We start from the raw sequence: 23,427 nt of genomic DNA on the forward strand, positions 1-23,427 counted from the left end.
AGTGGTGACTGCAGCTGAGCTACTTCACTCTGATCTGACTTCTGCGGCATCCGGTCTATAAAATAAGATTTCATTTGCGTTCGACATGTCATAACAATACAAGGCAATCAAGCACGGTTGTGTAAATATCACGGGACTGGCAAATTGAATGATCATCCTGATTCTTAGTTAAAGTCATGCAGGGAGCTCAAAAGATATATTTCATTTCATTTTTTATTTCATTTCATTTCATTTCATTTCATTTCATTTCATTTCATTTCATTTCATTTCATTTCATTTCATTTCATTTCATTTCATTTCATTTCATTTCATTTCATTTCATTTCATTTCATTTCATTTCATTTCATTTCATTTCATTTCATTTCATTTCATTTCATTTCATTTCATTTCATTTCATTTCATCACGGCAACATACTTCAGTCCGGATTGCCAGAGACTGCTCTTCCGCAGGTCCGTGCGGATAGAATACAACATGAATATACATGTATCACAAATTTTAAAAAAGAAATCATACATTAGTCATATTAATCATACACGAGTCTAGGTCTACTGGTGCTGACACAGAAGAAAGCTGCATCAGTTGATTAAACAGTGTCAAATCAAGGAGGTTTACTCTCTAAAAACAATCGAGTGAAAATATTCACTCTTAAAGGAGTGAATACAAAAAAGAGTGAATTTAGAGTGAAAAATGTTCATTTTCACTCATTTTGGAGTGACCTCAAGGATCACTCGAAGACTTTTAGGGAAATGTCTTTATCTGAAAAAAAAAAATGCCGATAATACATCTGTATTATTTTCATCGTCTTGGTGGTAAATTTGATATGCTATGTATTACGTTTATATAATATATATGATTATACTCATGTGTGTGTTTGTGTAGGCCTAAGAAGTACCACTAGATTAAACGCGATTAACGTATTCCTAGTCTAGTCAACATCATTGCTTGGATTTATTACTACTTCGTCTAATATCAAATGGTCTACTTCCCAGTTTGTCTAACACCACTTCAGCTAAACTCATTTGGTCTACCATCAATTTCGTCTACTGCCCGTTTGGTCTAATCCTCATTTGGTCTAATGTCCAGTTTTGCTAATCATCATTTCGTCTAATGACCAGATGGTTTAAATGCAATTATGACTCGTTGCATTTTTTCATTTTGTCTAATAAACTGTGGGTATTAGACGAAATGGGCATAGCCCATCTGGAAGTAGACCAATTGGTAATGAGGCTAAGTTGAAATTGGTCTAAATGGTCATTAGACGAATTGGTTGCAGACGAAACGGAATTAGACCATGTGGGTTAACTGAGACTTATTGGTTATTAGACGAAGTGAGAACTGACCAAGTAATAGATCACCATTGCTTGTATTGTCAGAAAAGTCATGTCTCTCTATTGTTTGAATCATGCATGAATGTATCATATCCTAAACCTATTCTGTTTTGCGACCCGCAGCCGAGGCGTTTACCGACGGGTTTAAGAATATTGCTTCAAGTACTTACACCGACACGTGGAGACTCCATCGAAAGCTTGGCCATGCAGCCCTCAGGTATGTATACTTATCAGCTTCTGACATCACAGGAACACGTTATGTCCCATTTTGTACTCCGAACATACGTATCAAAGAGCTGCCACAACATTGAGCGCGTTGCGTTTGACCAAGGAGGTTTAAGAGTTGGAGTTCCAACTGGCTGTAATTATTCAAACAGTTGTCAGATTTCTATTGATGTACATAAGAATTTCACGGGTGCATTTGTGCCTTTGATGATCGATGTTCGAAGCTGCCGTCTTGCTGAACAATCTGAAGATTCATTTTGAACGATAATATAATATTTGCCATATTTTGCTTATTTGTTTATTAAATGAAATGAAAAACAAAAACCAATCCCGTGCAGAAATTTGTGCAAAAGTGTAAATCAGAGCTGTATCATGTGAAAATGTTTAAAACTGTACCATCCTGGAAAGCCGGTTTTATCACTTTTCCGCTTAATTCCGACAAATAAAACTGACCTGGAATAAGCTTCAAATATAATTCTTTATTGGTAGATATATCAGATTAGTGCCCGGGTATGCCCAGTCGAGTAATTTTCATCTTTATTTCAGCATTTTGTGCGCAATTTCTATTCGCACATCCTCGTGTCTGTACCACCTACCTTGTATAAGAAGGGATAGCGAAAAGTAATTACCATCACAAAGACGTATCTTCCTTAGAAAGTGGCTGGTGATTATGCAATGAGACACGAGTCAATTGTCTTCCTATCTGCGTGGCAGATCCAGTTTGCCACATGCTTCAAATATTTTTGAACGGCGGCATCGAACATGTAGCAAAGGAAATAAGACAGTTGTGACTCCATTCTCTTGAACCTCCTTGGTTTGACAGAGGATACTTTGGGTTCAGCACTACTCCACTGCCGCTTCACATCTTGGTGGATTTTATTCAAATTCGGTATGGAAGTGTATCCCTAAAAAGGCCTAGCCTCTTTAAATCGTATTCTGGTCAGTGGCGCCCTCGCTTGTTCCCTTGGCTTTATACATGAAGTGGCAAATCTTTAGGGTTTTGTTGCGCGCGCTTCACTGGCCAAATTTCTTGACGATTTTCGTTCCAGCTTCGTATGGAGGTGTATTATGGAATATATGCTAATTTCCCTTGTAAATCTAAATTGGAAATCTTTCATTTCATTATTCATTTCATTTTCAAGGTGAATTTAATCTGACTGTCTGATTTGTCGCATTTATACCCCAGGCACTTTGCAACGGGCAAGCCTTTGCAAAAACTGATTACCAGTGTCTACCCAAAACTGAAAAAGCAGTTAGCTGAGAATGAGGGAGAACCGATCGACCCAAGACTTCTCCTTACCCTTCTGATGTACAATGTCCTCACACAGATGTACTTTTGGAAGAGGTATCTTGAAGTCAAATAATTATTTTGTCTACGGAGCTGTACTTTTAGTTTGATTCGAGTTTGATTTTATTGTTTAAAAAAAAGGGCATTTGTAGAGTCAAAGCATTTAGTGTCAAATCATTTCCATCGAAAATTTTGTCCTATTTGTTTCATATAACTTTTTGTCACGATTCTCTTTTGATTCTCTTTTAGGTAATAAGCAAAAGAAAATCAAGGATCGTACTTCTTTTGCACATAGAGACACAGTTTTATTCAATTAATTCAAGCTCCTAACGTGGGTAAGCATCGCAAAAAAACCCCAAACAAACAAAGAAACAAACACAATTTCTCTCCGCAAGGTATAATAACACATATTTACACCGACATAACACCAACGAAATACAATATTTACTCTGAATATAATATTTGTGAGCGTATTTTCCAGGTAATATGTCAATGTATGAGTTGCTGCGGATATGTTCGTTATCCTGAAGGTTCGTTAGTCCGAAGGTTCGTTATTCGGAAACATACAAATTCCGTATATTTAGATGTTCGTTAGTGCAAAAATTAATAGGGTTCTTTCTTTGGAAGGTTAGTGAATCCGAAAATGAAATCAGGTTTGTTATTTCAAAGGTTCGTTAATTCAGAATTAGATAAGGTTTGTTGATCCGAAGGTTCGATAGTCCGAAATTATTGAAAAAATGGTGCGTAGCTATTTACGCTCCTTTAATATAATTTGGGTTAACGTGCCTTCAAAATAGCGAATCACATTTCATTTTCGGAAAGTAACAATCTTCAGAACTACCAATCTTCGGAATAACGAACCTTTTTAATGATGTATCTTCGGGAAAGCGATGTAACCGTTGCTACGACAGTGGTTACTCCATAGTTTACCGTCGTCAGCAGTTCACTTTGCTTGTGGATCAAACATTTTTGATACTTTTCGATTCATTTATAAGATCTGATCTTCCTTAATAGTGCTTGTATACTTTGTATCCAATTGTTGCGGTTATCGGATAAATACAGATGTAACACAAAACCTACAATGTCCACTTTGGGAAATATTTCACATTCTGTTTATTTCGACGACTTTCATCAACGTAAATATGAAAATCAAGTGAATTTGGATTCCTATTGACGTGTTAATATGTACACATGAGTAAAGTATACACAAGGAATGAATCATTCAATAATAATGTCGAGGTTTTAGGCCTACAGTTCAAATCCATTGTGTTATTGACATTCACATTGATTTCAAAGTAACGAAAGTAATATAAACACTCAGTGACATTAAGGAAACTGGAAACTGGAGAAATCTTAATGAAAAAGAAATGATATTTTTTCACTTATCAACTGAATGATAATGGTTAGACATTATGAATACAATAATTTGCTGACAACGCAATCTGAAAGACATCAATGCAGCTTTAAACTCTATAAAAAATCATTATCTGAAAAAACAGCAACAACACTGAAGAAACCTACCAACAAATAGCAAAGATTTCAAAACTGTGAACCCCCTTTCACTACCGAAGAAACCTTGATTAGACCTACTTATAGAAGAAAAGAAAAGAAATGTAAAAAGTTGCCTAATTTTTTAGGATCTTTCTGCATCGCCTGTCGGTAATTCCAAAAGCAATTTTAAAACTTCGAATTTGTTTCAAACAATTAGTAACGCAAAGCCACAGACGTGAAAATGCAATGTACACACAACTATGTACCAGTTTATGATCAAGCTACACCATCTTTGTGTGTCGAAGACTAAACCAGAATTTGAACATTCAGTGACGTGAAGACCAAACGAGGACAACAAATTTAATTTCAAGATTTGTAATTCATTGGATATTTTGTGGATTGTCCCCATTTTCACGCATGCTGGAGTGTTGTTTTAATTCTCCAACGATTGGCACATAAACTGTAAAATATTTTTCCCAAATATACTGACCTTCTCCCCCTGATCCCTATATTCTGTCAGCGTGGCCTTCCAGTCAGACTGAGGCACACAATTGCTGCACTTGAGTGGACTATTGCTTAGCTACTTTACAAATAGATTACTTTCGGATTATGTCGGATGGATTGTTGAGTGCTGATGAAAAATTTGGCAAGATCAAGTCAGCAGCAGAACATTCATAAGGTTTGGGGTATGTTGTTAAAACAGGTTTAACCCTTAACCTCTTTGCCTGTGTTATCTTATTGCAGTTCACACACAATAAAAAGACGTATACCACATCCACACTGGCACACTACATGGATAATATGATTCAGTGAGCTGTCAGTATGGTAGATAGATAGTGACATACCTTATTTCCCGTCTCCCGGTTTTATGATGTTTACAAAATTTATCAATTACTAGTAATGATGATGCCCGGTTATCTGTCTTATAAAATGACTTAACGAAAAGTAACAAATCGCCATGAATATTCTGAAAACAGAAAAAAAAATCCATATCGCGATTATACTTTTGACTTTTCCTGCCCCTACCCACGAAATCGGACCTGTCATGGGGAGAGGGGAAGGAAAGGGGTGTGTAAAGTGTCAATGGTACCCTTTCACTTTATTTAGAGCCAAAAAGATATGGAAAAGAATATTCAGGGACAAAGTGCTTGGCTAATTCATGTTATCTGTCACCTCTTGATCAGCGTGTGCGTCCTCACGTGTAATGTATTAAAGTTTATGTAATCCACAGACCGAAGGAGGGAGGGGGTAGGGTTGTCCCCCTCCCACACACGAAGGGGCTGCTTTTTTAGAATTGAAATTGAACGAACTGGTGCACATTTTGGAGGAATATTGCCATTTTTCAATAAAAAGTAAGAAAAATTAATATTCAGAGACAAATTCGGAACACTAGCATCAGCGGGCTAAATGACGTAATTAAGAAAGTTCCCAACAAGCTAATAGGGCTCCTGATGCCTCGGAAATTCTCTTTTTATCAAAATGAATATAGCTGATAAGTAGGCCTATAATAATGATATATAAAGATGATTTCTGTTTCGTTTGTGTTGTTCTCATTCATGTTTGAATGACCTCTATAACCTCATGAAAGAACAGACTGTGAAATTCAACGTTCGCAAATTAGGAACCCTTTGCAATGAATTTTACAAACACCTACCCCATGCAATACACGATGTTTGACATAGTTTACTGTAGTCCTACCGATTTTATGGCTTCAAGTTCCATAAAATAAAGGTAAATATGTGATAATGTTTACGTTTGAATTCCGTAAGTAATGAAGCGAACAGGCTCTGAAATATAATACAAATAAGAAGTTCGACATGCTTTGTCTACTAGGCAACATTTTTTCTCTAATACTAGTAGTATGTTTATTCGGGTGCACGTCACGAGACCGACACCCACAAGTCATACAGCTCACAAATCATACAACCCACGAGTCATACAGCTCACAAGTCATACAGCCCACTATTTATACAGCCCACGAGTTCGACACTGAGTAAATAAAGCCCATGAGTTCGACATCATGTAGAATAAGCCCACGAGTTATACAGCCCATGAGTTCGACAATACGCACAAAAGGCTTACGAGACCGACACTAAGCGAAGAAGGCCTACGAGACCGACAGGATGAACAACGCCACCTATAGACCAATTCATTGTGTAGGGTGTCCAGATAATGGCATAAAGGTATTGACCGATTCTGTGACGCGCTATGTGTATTTTTGGCATGCGCGCAGCCATACTGGGTGTATCATCCGACCCCCCCTCCACACTCCCCCACCCCTCTCCCTACATTAGCACGCGCGCAGAATGAAAAACTGCTTTAGCCAGTAGGCGTCTCGTATACTGAGTGCGCGAATGCTTGCTTAGTGCGCGAACCTTTGTTACAAGTGCGTGATAAACATGTTGCCCCGGGGTGGGGGAGAGCAGGGGGGGTCGGCTGATACACACCATGGCTGCGCCCTGTGCCGTAAAATGTCTGCTGCCCTCAACGAACCCGAATCGGTCAATAGACCGATTCTGTGACGCGCTATGTGTATTTGTGGCATGGGCAGCGCCATTAACGCGGTGTCTTAGCCGACCCCCCCCCCCCCCTCCTCTCTCCCCCACCCCCTTCCGCGCGCGGAATGAAAAACTGATGCATGGTTGTTTTAGCCAATGGGCGTGTCGTACTGAGTGCGCGAATGCTTGCTTAGTGCGCGAACCTTTGTTACAAGTGCGCGATAGACATGTTGCCTGGGGGTGGGGGACAGGAGGGGGGGGGGGTCGGCTAAGACACCTCAAAATGAGCTCATGGCTGCGCCCAGTGCCACAAATTGTCTGCTGCCCTCAACGAACCCGAATAGGTCTATAAGAGATGGAAAAGGGAGTTGCTAGGGTATTACCGCGTCAGCTGCCCTCCCTCACTCCCTGAAATGTTAAAGGTCTTTAAGGCCGTGTCAGTGGTGTCACACCTTTCCGGGCAAGCCTTGCGTGCGACTTATGAAGAACAATTTTTACTACCCGGAGGTCCCCGGAATGAGCCGCACATGACAGTACCTAGCACGTATCTCACCCGTAGTCACCCGGAGGTGTGCACGCAAATCTTTTTACCATGTTTAGGCCCTGTCACACCTTTCCGGGCAAGCTATGCAGGCTTGTTGACTGTAGGAATTTTCCAGCATACCGGAAATTTCTGAGGGCGAACAAGGATTTGGGCGAGTCAGTGCATGTGTCTTACTTGCTGGACGCGTTCCACTTAAATTCTACTTGCGGGTATACTGTGTGACCTTTGTACCAGTCGCGTGGGGGCTGACAACTCAGTGAAGGAATTCCTCTGAAGGAATGGCAGAAGTCCAACGGAATGTCATTATCTTGGCTGCATACGGGGACTGCGAAGTACCTGCGTGGGAGTTGCCTGCGAAGTGCTGCCGCTAAGGGCCTCCTACTGGCGTTCTGCGTGGACCTCTCCGGGCATCCCCGCGACTCACCCGGAAAAAGTTTTGGTCATGCTCAAAACTTGGCTGCGGTTAAATCGGACTTGCGTGAGCACCTCCGGGCAACTACAGGCGAGATACACGCTAGGTACTGTCAGGTGCGGACCAACTGCGGAGAACTCCGGGTAGCAAATTTGTTTCCCCGCAAGTCAAGCCGCAAAACTTCCCCAGATACGGTATGACAAGGCCTTGAGCATGCTCAAAACTTGTTCCGAGTGAGTCGTGGGGGTTCGCTCGCAGAGGTACACGCAGAACACCAGTAGGAGACCCTTACCGGCAGCACCTCGCAGGCAACTCCAACGCAGGTACTTCTAAGTACCCATAAGTCGCTCGTAACAGAAAACGGATCGGTTTCAAAGCTCTCACGCAGGTCACACGGAATGCACACAAGTAGAAGCTAAGTAGCACGCGTCTAGCAGGTAAGAAACATGTGCGAAAATTGCAAACATTCTTGTTCGCCCGTATAAAATCTTCTACGTGCTGGAAACTACCTCCTCGCCACAAGCCCGCGTAGCTTGCCCGGAAAGGTGTGACACGGCCTTTGATTGTGTTTGCGTATGTGAGTGTTTGTGAAAAAATAAACAAAATTCAGTAAACGAGCATGAGATGTTTCAACATTACTTTCGAAAATGCCAATCACCCTCGTTTCCCTATCTGAAAAGCCCATGCCGGTATACACCTACTTAGAAAAAAAAAGATAATAAAATGATGTGTACATTCAGATCAACCAACTAGAAAAATACCCAGGTATGAAATGAAGTTTACCAAAAGAAAATTATTCACAAAATGGTCAGTGTTGTAGTGCACACCTGCTTTCCATGATATGGGGGAGGGGGGTAGTCACCTGAAATGGTATACATTCACAGAAAATAATATTATCGTCAATTAAGGCAGCGTTAAAAATTCGGGAAAAGAAGATGCATCCATGGAAACAACTTTTCTATTTCATGAAAAATGTACCGTTTTGAGAAGAATAGTTTTACAAACACAAGCCACTGAAATCGAGGTGAATCGCTGCGATAAGGAAAAAAAAAACTTTTCATCCGTTGAATTTCATACATCATAGTTACAGAGAAAATTACATATTAAACTCTAAGCAGGCTGGTATAAGAAGGCAGTTAGGATATCAAATAAGGCCTACTTTACTCGTGAAGCGAGCAAAGAAAAGGGCGAAAAAAAAACTTAGATCCTGTCCACCGTCTAATCAAAAATTAGGAAAGCCTATGAGATATCGCACGATGGCATCTAAAATTAAACCATTCATCGTTCTTGTCATATCTTTTTTTTTTTTTGGGGGGGGGGGGTCCCATGAAGAGGACAATTTATGTTAAAAAAAAAGAAAAAATGGTAACTATGTCGCTCCCCGTAGCGTGACAGAACTGCCCCTAAAAGCCACACGTGTACAAATACATACTTAATATCGTCGATATGTAAATGGTGCTGTTATTACTTAGTTACAATCTCTCGCTCGACAGCGTAACGACATTGCACCCGCCAGTATGTAATTTTCCCCTCAATGGAACACCCTGTACAGGTCGGTCTCGTGAGCCTTCTTTGCCTAGTGTCGGTCTCGTGGGCTTTCTTTGCCTAGTGTCGGTCTCGTGAGCCTCTTTTACGTAGGCCTACTGTCGGTCTCGTGAGCCTTAAAGGTCCAATTTACCTTTGGGAGCAGTGATTTCAAAAGTTTTAAAGATATCACATTTGATGCATATGTGTAGGTCTGTTATAGCACAAAACATCCCACCATATAAAATTTTCACAATAAAGCCTAAAATATAAGGAGATATCAGGATTTTTCTCAATAAACCATAACTGTATACGGTTTAGTCTGGAAGCATTCTTATTATAACTATTGTTCTCATTTTGCGTATTTAACAATACTTAACATCGATTATATGGATTCAAATTTTGACAGTGGTTGTTTCTATCCCTGACTAACATTTTAGAACTATTTTAATGCACTAATGTTGGGTTTTAGTTTCATCTGCAAATGATAAATTATGCCTTTAATTGTGTAGTGTCGGTCTCGTGGGCTTTCTTTGCTTAGTGTCGGTCTCGTGAGCCTTTTGTGCCTAGTGTCGAACTCATGGGCTGTATGACTCGTGAGCCGTATAACTCATGGATATCAAAGCTGCATTATTATAACACAGCTGCATTATTTTACAAATCTGTTATTCAAGCTCATTTTGATTATTGTTCTGTGGTGTAGGGAAACACCAACAAAACAAATTTAGATAAGTTGCAATCTCTGCAAAACCGATCCTTGAGGGCAGTGTTGAAGGTGAACCAGTTATTTCCAAGTAGATTATTGTATTCCTCATTGAAATTAGATCGATTGCAAATTCGCAGATCAAAGCATTTAGCTCAAGTTATGTATCGATGTGTTCATCATACTGCCCCTCCGTATCTGAATGAACTTTTTACAGTACGTCAATCACATTATGCCACAAGGTCGGGCGACATGCAATTGAACATTACACGCCCTAAAACAGATTATGGTAAAAGATGTTTTGTATATAAAGGTGCTTCTTTATGGAATGATGTAGTTCGACATATTTCTTCTGATATTTCCCTTGATGCATTCAAAAAACAACTACATGAATTTATGAAATAATTATGAATATAGGATGCGTAACCGGATGGAGTTTAAACCATTCTTTTTTTTTCACTCATCAATTCACAGTCAAAATATCTCAGCAATACCGATTCTCTTCTGTATTTGAAATTCAGTGTCACATGCCCTTATTTTTTGTTTTTTATGTCGTAATCTAAGGCCTTGTAGATATATATATTTTTTTCTTCGTTTGTGTCTGAAACAAGCTATCATGGTGCTTGTACGTTGTTTCTTGTTCTTTGCATATTATGTGATGTATATCCTTGTCATACTGTATGTATAGTGTTTATGTATAGTGTCTGTATGTGTGGACCCCTCTGAAAACCAGTCTTTGGCTGACGAGGGTGTTCCGACCCATGAGTGGAAAGTAAAAATTGTATTGAATTGAATTGAATGGGCTGTATGACTCATGGACCTGTTTTTGATGTCGGTCTCGTGGACCGCATGACTCGTGGGTGTCGGTCTCGTGGAATGACCCCTGTTTATTAATATGGTATAAGTTTTGAAGAATTCTGTATGCGCCAATTGTGTGCAGAGAAAGAATACGAACGCTGGCCAGGCCAAAGAAATAATGTAGGTCAGCTCGCCTGGTACCTCCTTGGCTAGGCAAGCTACGGTGACATGAGAAGAATTTAATATCTGGAAGCAGCCATTGTCATCTTTATCACATTTACATCGTCAAATATCTAAGTTTAAGCAACTCAAATGACTCAAACAAGTTTTTACATGACTCCACCTTGTTACGTTATAGACGTGATCAAATCAAAGCAATTCAGTTTATTTCCATTTTTCTTCCATGAAACATAACATACGAGAATTACAAAATTATCTATAGTACATATTAGTTGACTGCATACAAGTGAAAATCAAATATTATAAAGGCAATGAAAGCATATACATAAACAAACCAAATTTACTGCATCATATATGAACTGTAAAGTAATACAAAATGAGAGGTTTAACTAAAGAGTATTATTTGTCGACTGTGGGCAACTCATACAATCGATGCAAAAACTTTGACTTTCTTATAAAATATATATTAAGTAATTCAAAACAGGGCAAACATTACAGGACAGACAATACAGGAAGCAAACAAACAAATAAACAAACAACAAAGAACAGCAACATTACATGACTGTAATTGTTAATGTATAAAAATGCAAATATATGAAATACAAGCTGCTAATGACACGTGAATGAAGAACAAAGCTGATCAAGGAAGTGGGTTCAAAATAAGTAATGATTCAGCGCAGCTGTACAGCTGTGCTGATGAAATAAAGTATACATTTATCATCTATGGGAATGATGACATGGGAATTTGTTATGGATGGGTTAGACACACTACCCCATTACCACTCAAAGAAAAAAGTTTCACCTTGAAAAAAAAAGAATACAGTGAGCGAACATTTAACTTCGGTTAAATGGGGCGTCTGATTTTAAACGCTTATTGATGATGATTTTTTTTTTTGATAATGAGAAACCTCTTATGAAATATGAAAGAACATAGTTCCAAGAGGAATTCAAAGTTTATTTGATGAAAATCGGTTTTGAAATGTCCAAAACAAAGCGATCCTAATAAAAGGTGGGACCCATCTTTCATTCCGATCTCTTGATTTTATTTGTTTTTTGATATCTCAGCTATTTCAAAACTGATCTTTATCAAATAAATTTTTAATTCCTCTAGAATTGTATGCTCTTTAACATTTTGTAGAGTGGTTTCTAAGTATCTCGCAAAAGTTAAAAGCTGAATCGTCACATCAACCAATACTATACTATCTCTTACTGTTCAAATTTTGACATCAGATCTCAGGAATTTGATTCTGTTCTTGAGCCCGTGTGTCATATTTTGCCACTATCATGACTATGCAACAGATCATTTTGATTGCTATACAATGTATCCAACAAAGTTACGATTTTCACTGTAATATTACAAGTGCTGGAGGTTTCTATTACTCGAAACGTTCATAATCATATGGACGATTGATGACGGTTAATATGGTGATTTCATTCGCACAATCTTAATTTGGATTAAATGTGCTTGTGCTAGTATCTTCACTCGGCATGCTAGAAAAAGAGTGTCGCCAATCTCTTTTTATACCACCTCTGAATTTCTATAGATATTGAATGTATTAAGAGCGTATTGTGCTCAATATCATACCTGCAGCACTTGGTAAAAATCATTTTTTTTTTCATACATCAGAAACTCATAAGATTCATGTAAACAACTTACTACTTATGACAACGCAGTGATATACTTTGATGATATTGACAAGAAAATGAAATTTTCAGCATGCATTGAACACCTACCAAATTGTCATGTTAATCATGTTTGCTACATATTTAGTAAGTAACGACAATGAATTTGAATGAAAATCAAGATTATACATAATTACGCTAGCGCTCCTTTGAAAGTGTCAGTAATAGGGCAAGCTGGAATACAAAGCTGTACCACCATGCTATAAAGACAACTTGTCATCTTCTCTTCTCTCTAATTCATCATCCTCAACTTTCTCTAGCCACATTCTTTCTCCCTTCCTTTTTCATTGTCTTCCCTATCCAGTACCTTCCTCAGTATTTCCACTCTGATGGGTATCAGATTGCAACTTATAATGCATTGGTTCTATACCATGAACTTTTAATTGTTAGCGTTGTATGCGACTATTTTCTCTCTTTTTATTTGTCATCGAGACCGCTTTTGGGACCCGCGCACATGAAGTTTTATGATAACGCTATTACGCAGACATGATATTATTAAACAAGTTAAACGTCATTCGAGTCTTTGAAAGTGACAAGCAAAGATACAAAAAAAAAAAAATCGCGTTCATGGCTACATTTTTCAATGTGCTCAAAATCAATCTGTTTTTCTCAAGACAATTGACATTATGATGTTTATTTCATCCTCTCGCTGATCACGATTTCGTATGGTGTCAGCAGACGCCCGGCGGCCGTCTTCGGGATGAGGTTGATAAGACTCTCACTCTCCTTGCCCGGAACCTTGGAGAAGGTGTAGTTCTGGAGGAACCAGGAGAAGATGAGGAAGAGGTCGGCCTTAGCAACCGCCTCTCCGAGACAGCTACGGCGACCCGCTCCGAAGGGCATGAAGCTGGGAGGGTGCTGGCGGACTGTGCCGGCCTCGTCTAAGAAATGCTCTGGTAGCGAGTAGAAGAACACACTAGAATATTCGTTGTCCAGAAAATAATGACAGTCTTACTTTTTGATCAGACTAAATGAATGTTTCAATACATAATATCCAGTCAGCATATTCCTACGAATCCTAAAGTAGACCCTATCCATGAGTTGGGCCAAGTGACGCAGTACCATGACGTCACAAGAGATGACATCAGTTTATACGTGACGAGCCATGACACGGCCAGACTTTCTCCACTATCCCCGGGGGCTATTCCTTTAATTCATGCTATTCTCGCATGTATATAGTAATTCTAGACCATGTATATAGTAATTCTAGACTCGTAGGACACCTCGGTACGACTAGGCGCACCTTATCTATTGGTATAATACTGTACTGGAGCATCGTCTCTACTGATATAATATTCTGTATTGGCGATAATGAGAAACATCAATCCTGTGCGAGCATATTATCGGTTGTTGTCGGATTTCTCCCCTAATTTCTGCGCAGTTATGCTAAAAAATGTCCTGAATGGTACGTTTTATGAGGTCATCACATAAAAGTCTTTACATAAATCTCAGAATGGCCACAGTCCCTCATGTAGCTATGAGAGACTTCCAAAAATAAGTTAAATCCATTTCATGAAGTTTCGTCATAAGTGTGCCTTATGAGCAAAAGTTTTGTCATAAGACTTCCATGTCAAGGACCCCAAGTTTTTAAAAGGATTGCCTACCTGGCTTGAAGGAGTCTGGGTCATCCCATTCCTGGGGGTCAAAGTGCATTGAATGAAGGTTGATGACTACCGCCGCTCCTTTAGGGATGATGTAGTCACCTATTTCAAGTAATCAATGGAAATACATTGCTGTCCTTAGATCGATAAAGTCGTAACCTCGACTATTTAAAGAATAAAATTGAACAATTACGAAGTTTCAATTTCATAGGACACGACCGTTACATCCCGTGACGAAATTCCGAAATTTAAATGATTCCATTTCAGAGATGTCACGGATGTTATAGAAGTGCATTACGCCATACATTATACTCAATCCACAAAACAATCGCATTTGATCATTGGTTTTGCCGCTGAGAAGATTTATTCAATAATTGCGTGACTGACGTAACAACTATAATGTGCATTTGACGTGCCTATCAATCGATACTCACGTATCTTGGTATCGCACATGGTCGAATGTGGTAGAGCGATAGGACCGATCGTGCTGTACCGCATCACCTCGTACAAAGTGGCCTCGGTGTACGGCAGGGTCCCGCGGTCCTCGATGGTTGGCACTCGATCACGGCCGACCACGGAGTCGATCTCCGCCTGGGCCTTCTTCTGAATCTCGGGGTTCTCGGACATCAAGGCAAATGCCCAGTACAGTGTGTCGATGGTAGTCTGTGTTCCAGCTGGTAGCATGAGGCAGAGAGACAGAGGGAGACTTAAATGTCTTGCTCCCCCCCCCCCCCCCCAAAAAAAAAAAAAAAAAATCTTTTTGGTTTTGTTTGAGTTGCGCATAAAAAGTGAACAGCCTCAAGTTTGGAAATCGTTCTTAGTTAGCTTGCCTGAACTGTTGCCTTTTGACAATGGGACGTATAAAACCCTACTAGGTGTTTGTATTTCCAGGACAGAATTTTGAAGAATATGCTAGTCTTTCAGTGGCGGGTGCCAATCCATACAAAATAAACGAGATAAAAAAATAAGTGAGTGTGAATATATCAAATGTTGGTGTCATATCCAACGATCAGAGAAAAAGCTGTAATTGCCATAATGACAAAGACAAGTAAAACTGGAAACCTCTGCAGGTAAGCACTCGTCTTATCACCCATAACATGGACTAATTAGTGTCAGGCGCTAGTTATCTAAGGTTTCTCGGACAATACAAATACAAGTAATGAATGGTAATGGGTATCATATATTCATCTATTCGGATAACCTCATGCAGTGGGTGTAGATGCTGTTAAAAAAAAATCTGAAAAAACCCTGTAACATATACATTACGGAAGACTAATATGTATTATGATTTTCATTTCGGTATGGAATGCGAATGGCGTCAAACAGATCTCATCAGATATTGATAATTTTCTGTATAGAGAACACTTAGGTATTCAAAAATATTTGCATATTCAAAGTACTGACATAACACGAAACATATTTCCATGAGTGAATAGAGGACAGATATGTTGGTAATTTTTCATACGATTTAAAGAAATGGAAAAGTAAATACTTTGAAAGCGATAACAAAATCGAACATCATTTAGAGATATGTCGAGTATGCTTACCGCCAAAGATGTCCGATATAGTCTGTAGAATGTGGTCATCGGTCAGTTTGTCCACGTTCTCCCCTTCTCGCTTGGCGTCTTCTTGGGCCTTCAGCAGCATGCTGTAGAAATCGCTGATGTTGTCTGTAAATAGACACCGATGGAATGGATCTTACTCATTCATCACGTAAATTTGCAATTAATGTTTCCCGGAAACTCCCGCCTCCTTTCCAGTGGAATTTTGTCACGTTCTGCTACGCTTTGTCAAGGTTCCCACAACAAACTATTGTGTTTGGTTGCCGTCTCGTTCAATGTTCAGTGTTCGAAGTCTCGGGATACAGTGATTGCTTTTGCATAAATACAGGCCGAGTGTTCTTCTATGCTGTGGGCACTATCTTAATCCAAAGCTGCCCGGTGTCCGCGTGATATCAATAGAAACCTTGACAAAACGTGTCAGATCCTGATCACACGTGAAAAACTTGTGAAATCCTATCAGGACATGATGGGCACAGTACGTGAGGGAACTTACTGGCATCCGTGATAGAGAGCAAGACCTAACAAACTTGAATACGAAAAAAAAAAGCAAACCCGCATCCCGCATCACTATACCTTGCGGACAAACGAGACTGCACGGTATGACCAAGGAGGTACTACATGGGCCGACCTCCTTGTTATGTAGGGCCTACCTCTTTGGTATAATGAAAAAGAATAGGGGACTGTGTTCAATGTAGTACGCACGTTGTTTTGTGTGATAGTAACAATCGCCTGTATGAACATAGCTTACCAGGGTCGTAGGTTTTCTGTCTGTGTTGCGCCAGTTCGGATTTAATGAACTTCTGCATCTTAGCGGTGATATCTTTGATCATACGGGGCCCGCTGGTAGGGACGTACTTGGCCCAGGAGAAGAAGTCGGCGGCAAGCCCGAGACCAAATTTGGTATTGGCCTCGTCATTCAACTGCATCCATTCCTTCACATTGGGATCATGAAGAGCATAGCTGAAGATTGAAAGAACGAAAAATATTCAATTTGATTATTGAAACATCAAAATATTGTGCGGTAAATTGGTTCACATCCCGACGACGTTTAGATACGGATGGGCAAGGGTATAGGGATTTAAATCTTGCGCGAATAGGATGTATTTCTCCTCTTAAATGGACATATCTCCAGAAATATTCAGGAGCAAGGGGGGTTAACGCCCAGATAACAAAGTAGAAGAATCTTATCTTGTTTATCCTTTGTTTGTCCCTATGTGCGTCTCTTTTTATCGAACATGAAATTTACTCAACTGTGTATTCACTGTGGATATTCATTGCAAAAATAAAACACACAAAAAAAAAGACATCGAATCATAATATCCATACTTATCAAATTTCATTGATTTGTGTCAACACACACATCATTGGTGTGTGTTTATGTGCTCATTTTGTATGTTTTCCTGACATCACCCGGTGCTTATGCCATGTGTAATAGTTACCTCTTTCCAAAGCACAACTGTGAGAGGACATTGTACATAATCAGAGTAAGGAGGAGTCGAGGGTCGATCGGCTTCCCGTCATTCTCGGCTAGCTCCTTCTCCACCTTCGGGTACACGCTGGAGATCAGCTTTTGCAGGGGCTTGCCGGTCGCAAAGTGCCTTCATAATAGAACAGAAAAAAATGAACAAAGTTGTGACAGAAAGCAATAATGGTGTGAGGACTTAACAATCATGAAAATGGTAGAACTGCTTCTACTTTTGAAGTGAAAACTCATGTAATAGCAAATTATCAAGGGTAACCGTAGAAATGTAGGCATTTTAATTCAAGTATATGCAAACACATTGTTGCTAGTAAACTAGTTAGCTAGTAAAATAATTTGGTGTCAAATACACGTTAACACATGGAAAGTGACCACTTTGTCTCAGATGTGTGCTCACTCATACGAGAAGTTAGTCGAAAGTGAAGATGAGCCCATGCCAAATCATTTCGCTCAAAACGTTTTTGTCATAAATCTACGCCATTTTCACTTAGGGGAATTATGTTTGGTTGTGTATTCATAGCTTCAGATATATACTCGTAGGAATATTTTTTTTTTGGTGTTTAGTTTTTTTGTTTGTTTTTGTAGGTTCACCTCAAAATGCTTTTCAGCCTGGACAGAGTACTATAATAAACGGTCAATCGTCCTACATACCTGAGTGCCGTGTGTCCTAGTTTCCGATGAAGCTTCCACGTGTCAGAGTAAGTACTGAAGACAATGTCCTTAAATCCATCAGTAAAGAGCTCAGCTGCCATGAAACGTAAACACACACAAAAACAAACACACAGAAAACGTATGTTATCATTGAAAAAAAGGAAATTAAAACGGAAGGCTCATCATAACCCATGTGGTTTTCATTCTTCATCTATACCACTGCATTTGATGTAATCCTGTTCAGTTCTGCAGCTTAGTTGTATTTTCAGCAAACATACATGCATGTGAAAGGAAAGAACTCACCCAATCCAGAATGTTCTAGGAAGTGCCTACATATTTGGCTAAGCGATGCAATACAAAATACTGTAAAGTACATGTTTACTAGTAGCCTAATGTTTTGTGGTACAGTGTGTAGCTATTTTTAGGTATGATGTCATGCACATAACTAGACAGTGAGTCAGGGTGCCTGGAATGATCTTGAAATCACAAGTAGGTAGTCCTAGGCTTGAGATAATTTCAGAACATTCAAGAAAGGGGTGAATGGACCTATAAGCTACAGAAATTTAGTAGGCAGAGTACCCAAATCCCTTGCTCTGGGAGTTACATGTACGTCATTTCTGGTTCTGAAGCGACTCGTTACATCAGTCAGTCCTATGTTACCTGCTGATCTGCTATATTTTGTGGAGATAGGGCCTGGGAGACATTGAGCCTGGGAGACATATTGCCTTCGGAGAATTGATTCGGCTACATTGGTGACCGAATCCATTCTCACGTCCATGGACATTGCTACATCGAAGCGGTGACGCCCATGATTCTTATAGCAGAATGTCATTTTCTGGAAGATCATTCACATATTGCATGGAAATGGTTGTCCAGATTCTACACATACCGCTGTGGATTTATACTTCGAATTACAGTAACCTAAGCCCATTGATTTACGTCAGAGGAATCATTCATCGGTGCATCGAACATCAGCTTTGAACATTTCCAGGGGATTACATGGAACTGGTGATCATTACATTCGACTGTAATATATGTGAAATGATTGTAGTAATTGTTTTACCGATTGGTCATTGTCTGTGCTGAAGATGTTACTGCTTATAAACCGCCTAAACATTAATATTTATTTCTTTTTATGTGTGCGATCATTCTCAGCGTGATTTTGGTTGTTACACTTAAGTACAGCTAACAATGCGATCAATTTGAGCATGCTCAAGTCTGGGCACATCTCTTGAAGTAAAGGACATCACGTCACGGTAACAACTGCATTTATATTACACGTCACAAAGCATAATCCAATATAAACTACAAATATGACCTGAGAACAAATAAACACTAATCATTTTTCATATATACTCATCTACCACTTGTGTTTTCTCTTGTATGGTTATAGACACTCGGAAACGGGAACAAAATACGATTATAACAACAGCGACGATAACACTAGTTGCCCAAAAAATGACAAAATAGGGACTGCGATCAAATTGATAATGATTGATTTCTTTCTTTCTTTTTGTTCAAAAGTCTTTACATAAACAAAATCCAATAATCATTCCCGTCTTCAGAGTTTGATAGAACACATAATCATTTTTCTCTGTCACAAGTAGTACACATTGTAGGACATAAATAGGGTTTCCAGTTTGACAAGATAGATTAGGTGGTAATCTAATTTTGCGGCACGATCTGATTATAGGGCCTACATGTAGCGCACAATCAGCAGACCTACTGTAAGCGCCTGACAATTTTAAGATCTTTCAGCAAACAGCAACAATTTCTTACCCGAGTAGAAATCAGGGCGTCCGGCGAACTCCACACCTTGCTTTAGCACAGCCTCCTTTATCAGGTCTTTTCGATTTAAGACCACCATCCATCGCTGTCCAATCTTGAGGCCAAAGACGTCACCGTACTTCTTGGCCAATTTACCGAACACTACCTCTGGGCTGTCGGTCATGTCTAAGAAATAGGAGAGATGGAAAAACTAAGGTGTTATGAACCCAGTGAATAATGCACATTCAATGGTGCTCGGCAATATAATCACTGATCAGTCAGAAACAGACAGGCAAACAAACAAAACGAAACAAAACAAAAACAAGCCTTCACGAACAGTTTTCTTAAACTGCCCTTGTTATATATGAATATGCAGATTGTTGTTATAGCGTTAAAAAATACATAGTTAATCGCGCTTATTATTACTTGTTCATTTTATTACCGCCTGTATATAATATTGATATGTGTGTCTTGTCTGTGTAACTATGTACGCCACTTGATCCATGAACATTATCAGTTTTATGGATAATCAATAAATAAAACAAATCGAATTAAATGAATAGACATACATGTACATAATACAAACAGAATTCCAAATAAGGCTATAGAATGCAAGTACCGTAATAGAAAGAAAAAGTAACAGAGAGAAGAAAAATAGGGCACCTGGGGCAGAAATCTATCTTTCAATCTCAGAGGCACAGAGAGCGGAAGCTTGGGTTTATCAAATAGAATAAAATCAGTCACACCGAATGGCATAGGAGAGATATGAATAGGCTAGTTTGTTTCATAAATTTTGCATGAGTTTGTTTCAGTGAGGTTAGTCACAACCTCACAATTTCACAGTATGCCACTTTGATGAGGTTTTGGTATTATGATCTCATAAGTCTCTATTAACCTGCAGTGAGAAAGGTTCGCTAGGCCTATAACATTATTTTCTTGATTTCGATGAAATGAAAACGAACCAAACTGAATTTACACGCGCGCGCGCACACACACACACACACACACACACACAAACACACAAACAAACAAATAACAAATTAAACGTAATGTTAATTTGGCGCAAGGGATTGTACAGTCTAAAATTGACCCAAAAACGTGATGGGGTGTGAAAACCAACGGGTGAGTTGTGAGTTGGATGATGGTTTTACTCTTCTGAAAATGCACACATTGGTGCAAGAAAAGTGATTTTTTTAATCCGATAATTTTCCTACTCTGTATTATGGAAATTGGGGTGAAGCATTTTTTTATCACTCACCCTGTTTGATGATATTCAGTACAGTCAATTGAACTTGAATTGACTGTACAAGCAAATCTACTCACCAAAAATGCTGCCCACAATGGGAAGACCCCTTGGTCCAGGCGGGAACTTGTTTGGTCGGCTGACGCTCCATATTGCCATGGAGACCAGAAGGACTCCAAGAGTAGCTGTGATGGTCAACCCATTGACCTGTCCGAAACTGGACTCCGTCAGGGTTCCAAGGAAGTCGACCATGGTGGTGATCACTGCAGCTGACGTACTTCACTCTGATCTGATCTCTGCAGTATTCAGTCGATATAGAATTAATTTGTGTGCGAGATGTCATAATTAATACAAGGCACTCAAGCACCGTGTGTAATCATCTGGACTGGTATGAATGAATAATCATCTTTTACGATTAGCCAAAATCAGAAAGTAAAGGATACTAAATAATGTGTAAGCTAACAAAGACAATAAATGATAATTCGTAACGTCAGGCCAACGGTTTGCAAGCCGCTTTAATCAAGTACAATAAAATAATTCTAGCATAATCGGACTGACCTGAGACAATTCGAGAGTACGAATTTCTTTCGATTAATTTTTTCACGATGAAGAAACAGCTATGTGGTGTGAGTGTAGAACTGTTGTTACACCGCCATCCAGTAATGAAAATATGAGTAATGCACGCAACAGATATCGCAATTGTGAATTTGTGTACCATTATATTCTTTATCAGCTAGCACACCCGAAAGTAATGATATACCGCCCTGTCGCTTCACGGGGTTTGGTCGGGCTACGCATAGCGGTGTTGACAGAGAAAACAGGTGGATCAAAGTCCACATCAAACAGTGTGTCGAACTGGGCGAGACATTTCTCGGCACGCATTGTCGCGTGATGTCTCGTCATAATATATTTAGGATTAACTTATATATGCATTCATATATGTTTATATATATATATATATATATATATATATATATATATGCATATTCAGTTGTTTGTGTATGTTCATGTGTGTATGGGTGTCTGCGTGTTTGCGTGTGTTATATATTAGTGATTATCAGAGGTATGAAAGATAATTATCATGAATCAGTGCTGTAAGACTCCGCGTAATATAAAAGAATAACCAAATTATTTGCACATTGTGGCTGAAAGTAAATAGAAAATGTATAGAATAAGCCCTTAACCCGTTTATTGCTCCTCACCTGATCATTGTTAGTCTAGAAATAAACATACAAATCCTGCAGATACGGCCTGGAGAGAAAAAAAAAAAACTGCCTACAATGATCATCTCAGTGGATCTAGTGCTCACTTGAGCATCGCAAGTTTCCCTTTTACGCATTCATTCAGACTATTACTTAAGACGAACATAGGAAACTTGAAGGGGATTCGACCGGGGCCTCGTTGGCATGTTGTCCTTTCAAATAGTCTTGTACAGCGACGATAATAAATACCCGCCTAGTTTGTGGAAAATTTGTTCATGCATTTTCAAAAAAAAAAAGTCAAAAAATTAAGACTGGGCCCGTCATACCTGGATATGCCATTACAAACTTGAAAGTATATACACTCCGTAGACGTTTATTATAACATTATTTTTCACCTCTTGATCCGCGTATGCATCTTAAAATGGAGGTGGACAGGAGGAGAAAATGAGCTTTTGTTTTCATAGAATTTAAATTGAACGATATCGTGCACACTTTGTACTCCAACGCATATTTAGAGTATGTCAGCGATCTGGTTTACGCTTTGGCGGAATGTTTACAATTCCTTTTAAGTTTAAGAAAGTAAGAAAACTAAATATCTAGGTGTAATCATGGAATATGGCATCGCTTGATCCGCATGTGCATCTTCACTGCGTCCCTCCTAACCGATCGGAGCAGGTGAGGCAGAAGAGGGAGGGTGTATCCCTCCTCTCACACCGATCATACATTTTTTATATTAACAATCATCAATCTAGAACACACTTGTAGCGGAGTATTAAGACATTTTCAGTCATTTTTTTAAAAATACTTTTTAGTAGGTTCGCTGATACAAAAGGAATCAAAATGCTAGATGAAATGGAAAAATGAAATCAGGGAGCGGTACGTTCCCCATGGAAATCCCAGGAAGTTCCAGAGGGATTCGCCCCATCATGATCCTGCCTATACAGACATGGTGCATGAGCTTGGGCGAGGCACAACATTCTGGTATTGTCCAATGTATACATTAATATGTGTGTGCGGAGATGGGGTAAGAACATCAACAGGGTCGCGTGTATTTGAAAAGATGAATCTTTAAGATCACCCTACGCACCCCCCCCCCCCCCCCTTACTGGCCTGTGATAATTATGTCGCCTTACAACTTTCGTAATTGTTTGCAACATTATGACAAACGAAACCTAAAATTTTGACCAAGAATTCAGCTACAAATTTGCAACGTTAGTGTTAAAAAGCTATGGCAATTCTTATAGAA

The 23,427-nt window shown here is 39.3% G+C and overlaps 1 protein-coding gene across 1 annotated transcript; it reads right to left on the reverse strand.

The window, feature by feature from the left end:
* Window positions 1-12,415: 12,415 nt before the first annotated feature.
* LOC139738362 (steroid 17-alpha-hydroxylase/17,20 lyase-like) lies at window positions 12,416-21,671 on the reverse strand. The gene is made up of 10 exons (XM_071649000.1): window positions 21,538-21,671; window positions 21,060-21,275; window positions 19,749-19,922; window positions 17,970-18,063; window positions 17,278-17,436; window positions 16,587-16,798; window positions 15,824-15,946; window positions 14,711-14,950; window positions 14,280-14,378; window positions 12,416-13,568 (listed from the first exon to the last, which is right to left on the reverse strand). The coding sequence occupies exons 2-10, from the start codon at window positions 21,229-21,231 to the stop codon at window positions 13,309-13,311; spliced, it is 1,533 nt and encodes a 510-aa protein (XP_071505101.1). The 5' UTR covers window positions 21,232-21,275; window positions 21,538-21,671; the 3' UTR covers window positions 12,416-13,308.
* Window positions 21,672-23,427: the final 1,756 nt, after the last annotated feature.

The sequence above is a fragment of the Diadema antillarum genome, unplaced genomic scaffold (genome assembly GCF_040938485.1).
Source record: "Diadema antillarum isolate AM-2024a unplaced genomic scaffold, OU_Dant_1.0 seq00000738_RagTag, whole genome shotgun sequence".
Classification (NCBI taxonomy): domain Eukaryota; kingdom Metazoa; phylum Echinodermata; class Echinoidea; order Diadematoida; family Diadematidae; genus Diadema; species Diadema antillarum.

Bases quoted from the DNA above. Each gene is read 5' to 3' on its own strand.
- LOC139738362 (XM_071649000.1), bottom strand. From the start codon at position 21,231: ATGGTCGACTTCCTTGGAACCCTGACGGAGTCCAGTTTCGGACAGGTC. The intron at 16,799-17,277 runs GTAACTATTACA...TTCAATCTTCAG, and splicing joins CAGTTGTGCTTTGGAAAGAG to CTATGCTCTTCATGATCCCA. The intron at 13,569-14,279 runs GTAGGCAATCCT...ACTCGCTACCAG, and splicing joins CCCAGACTCCTTCAAGCCAG to AGCATTTCTTAGACGAGGCC.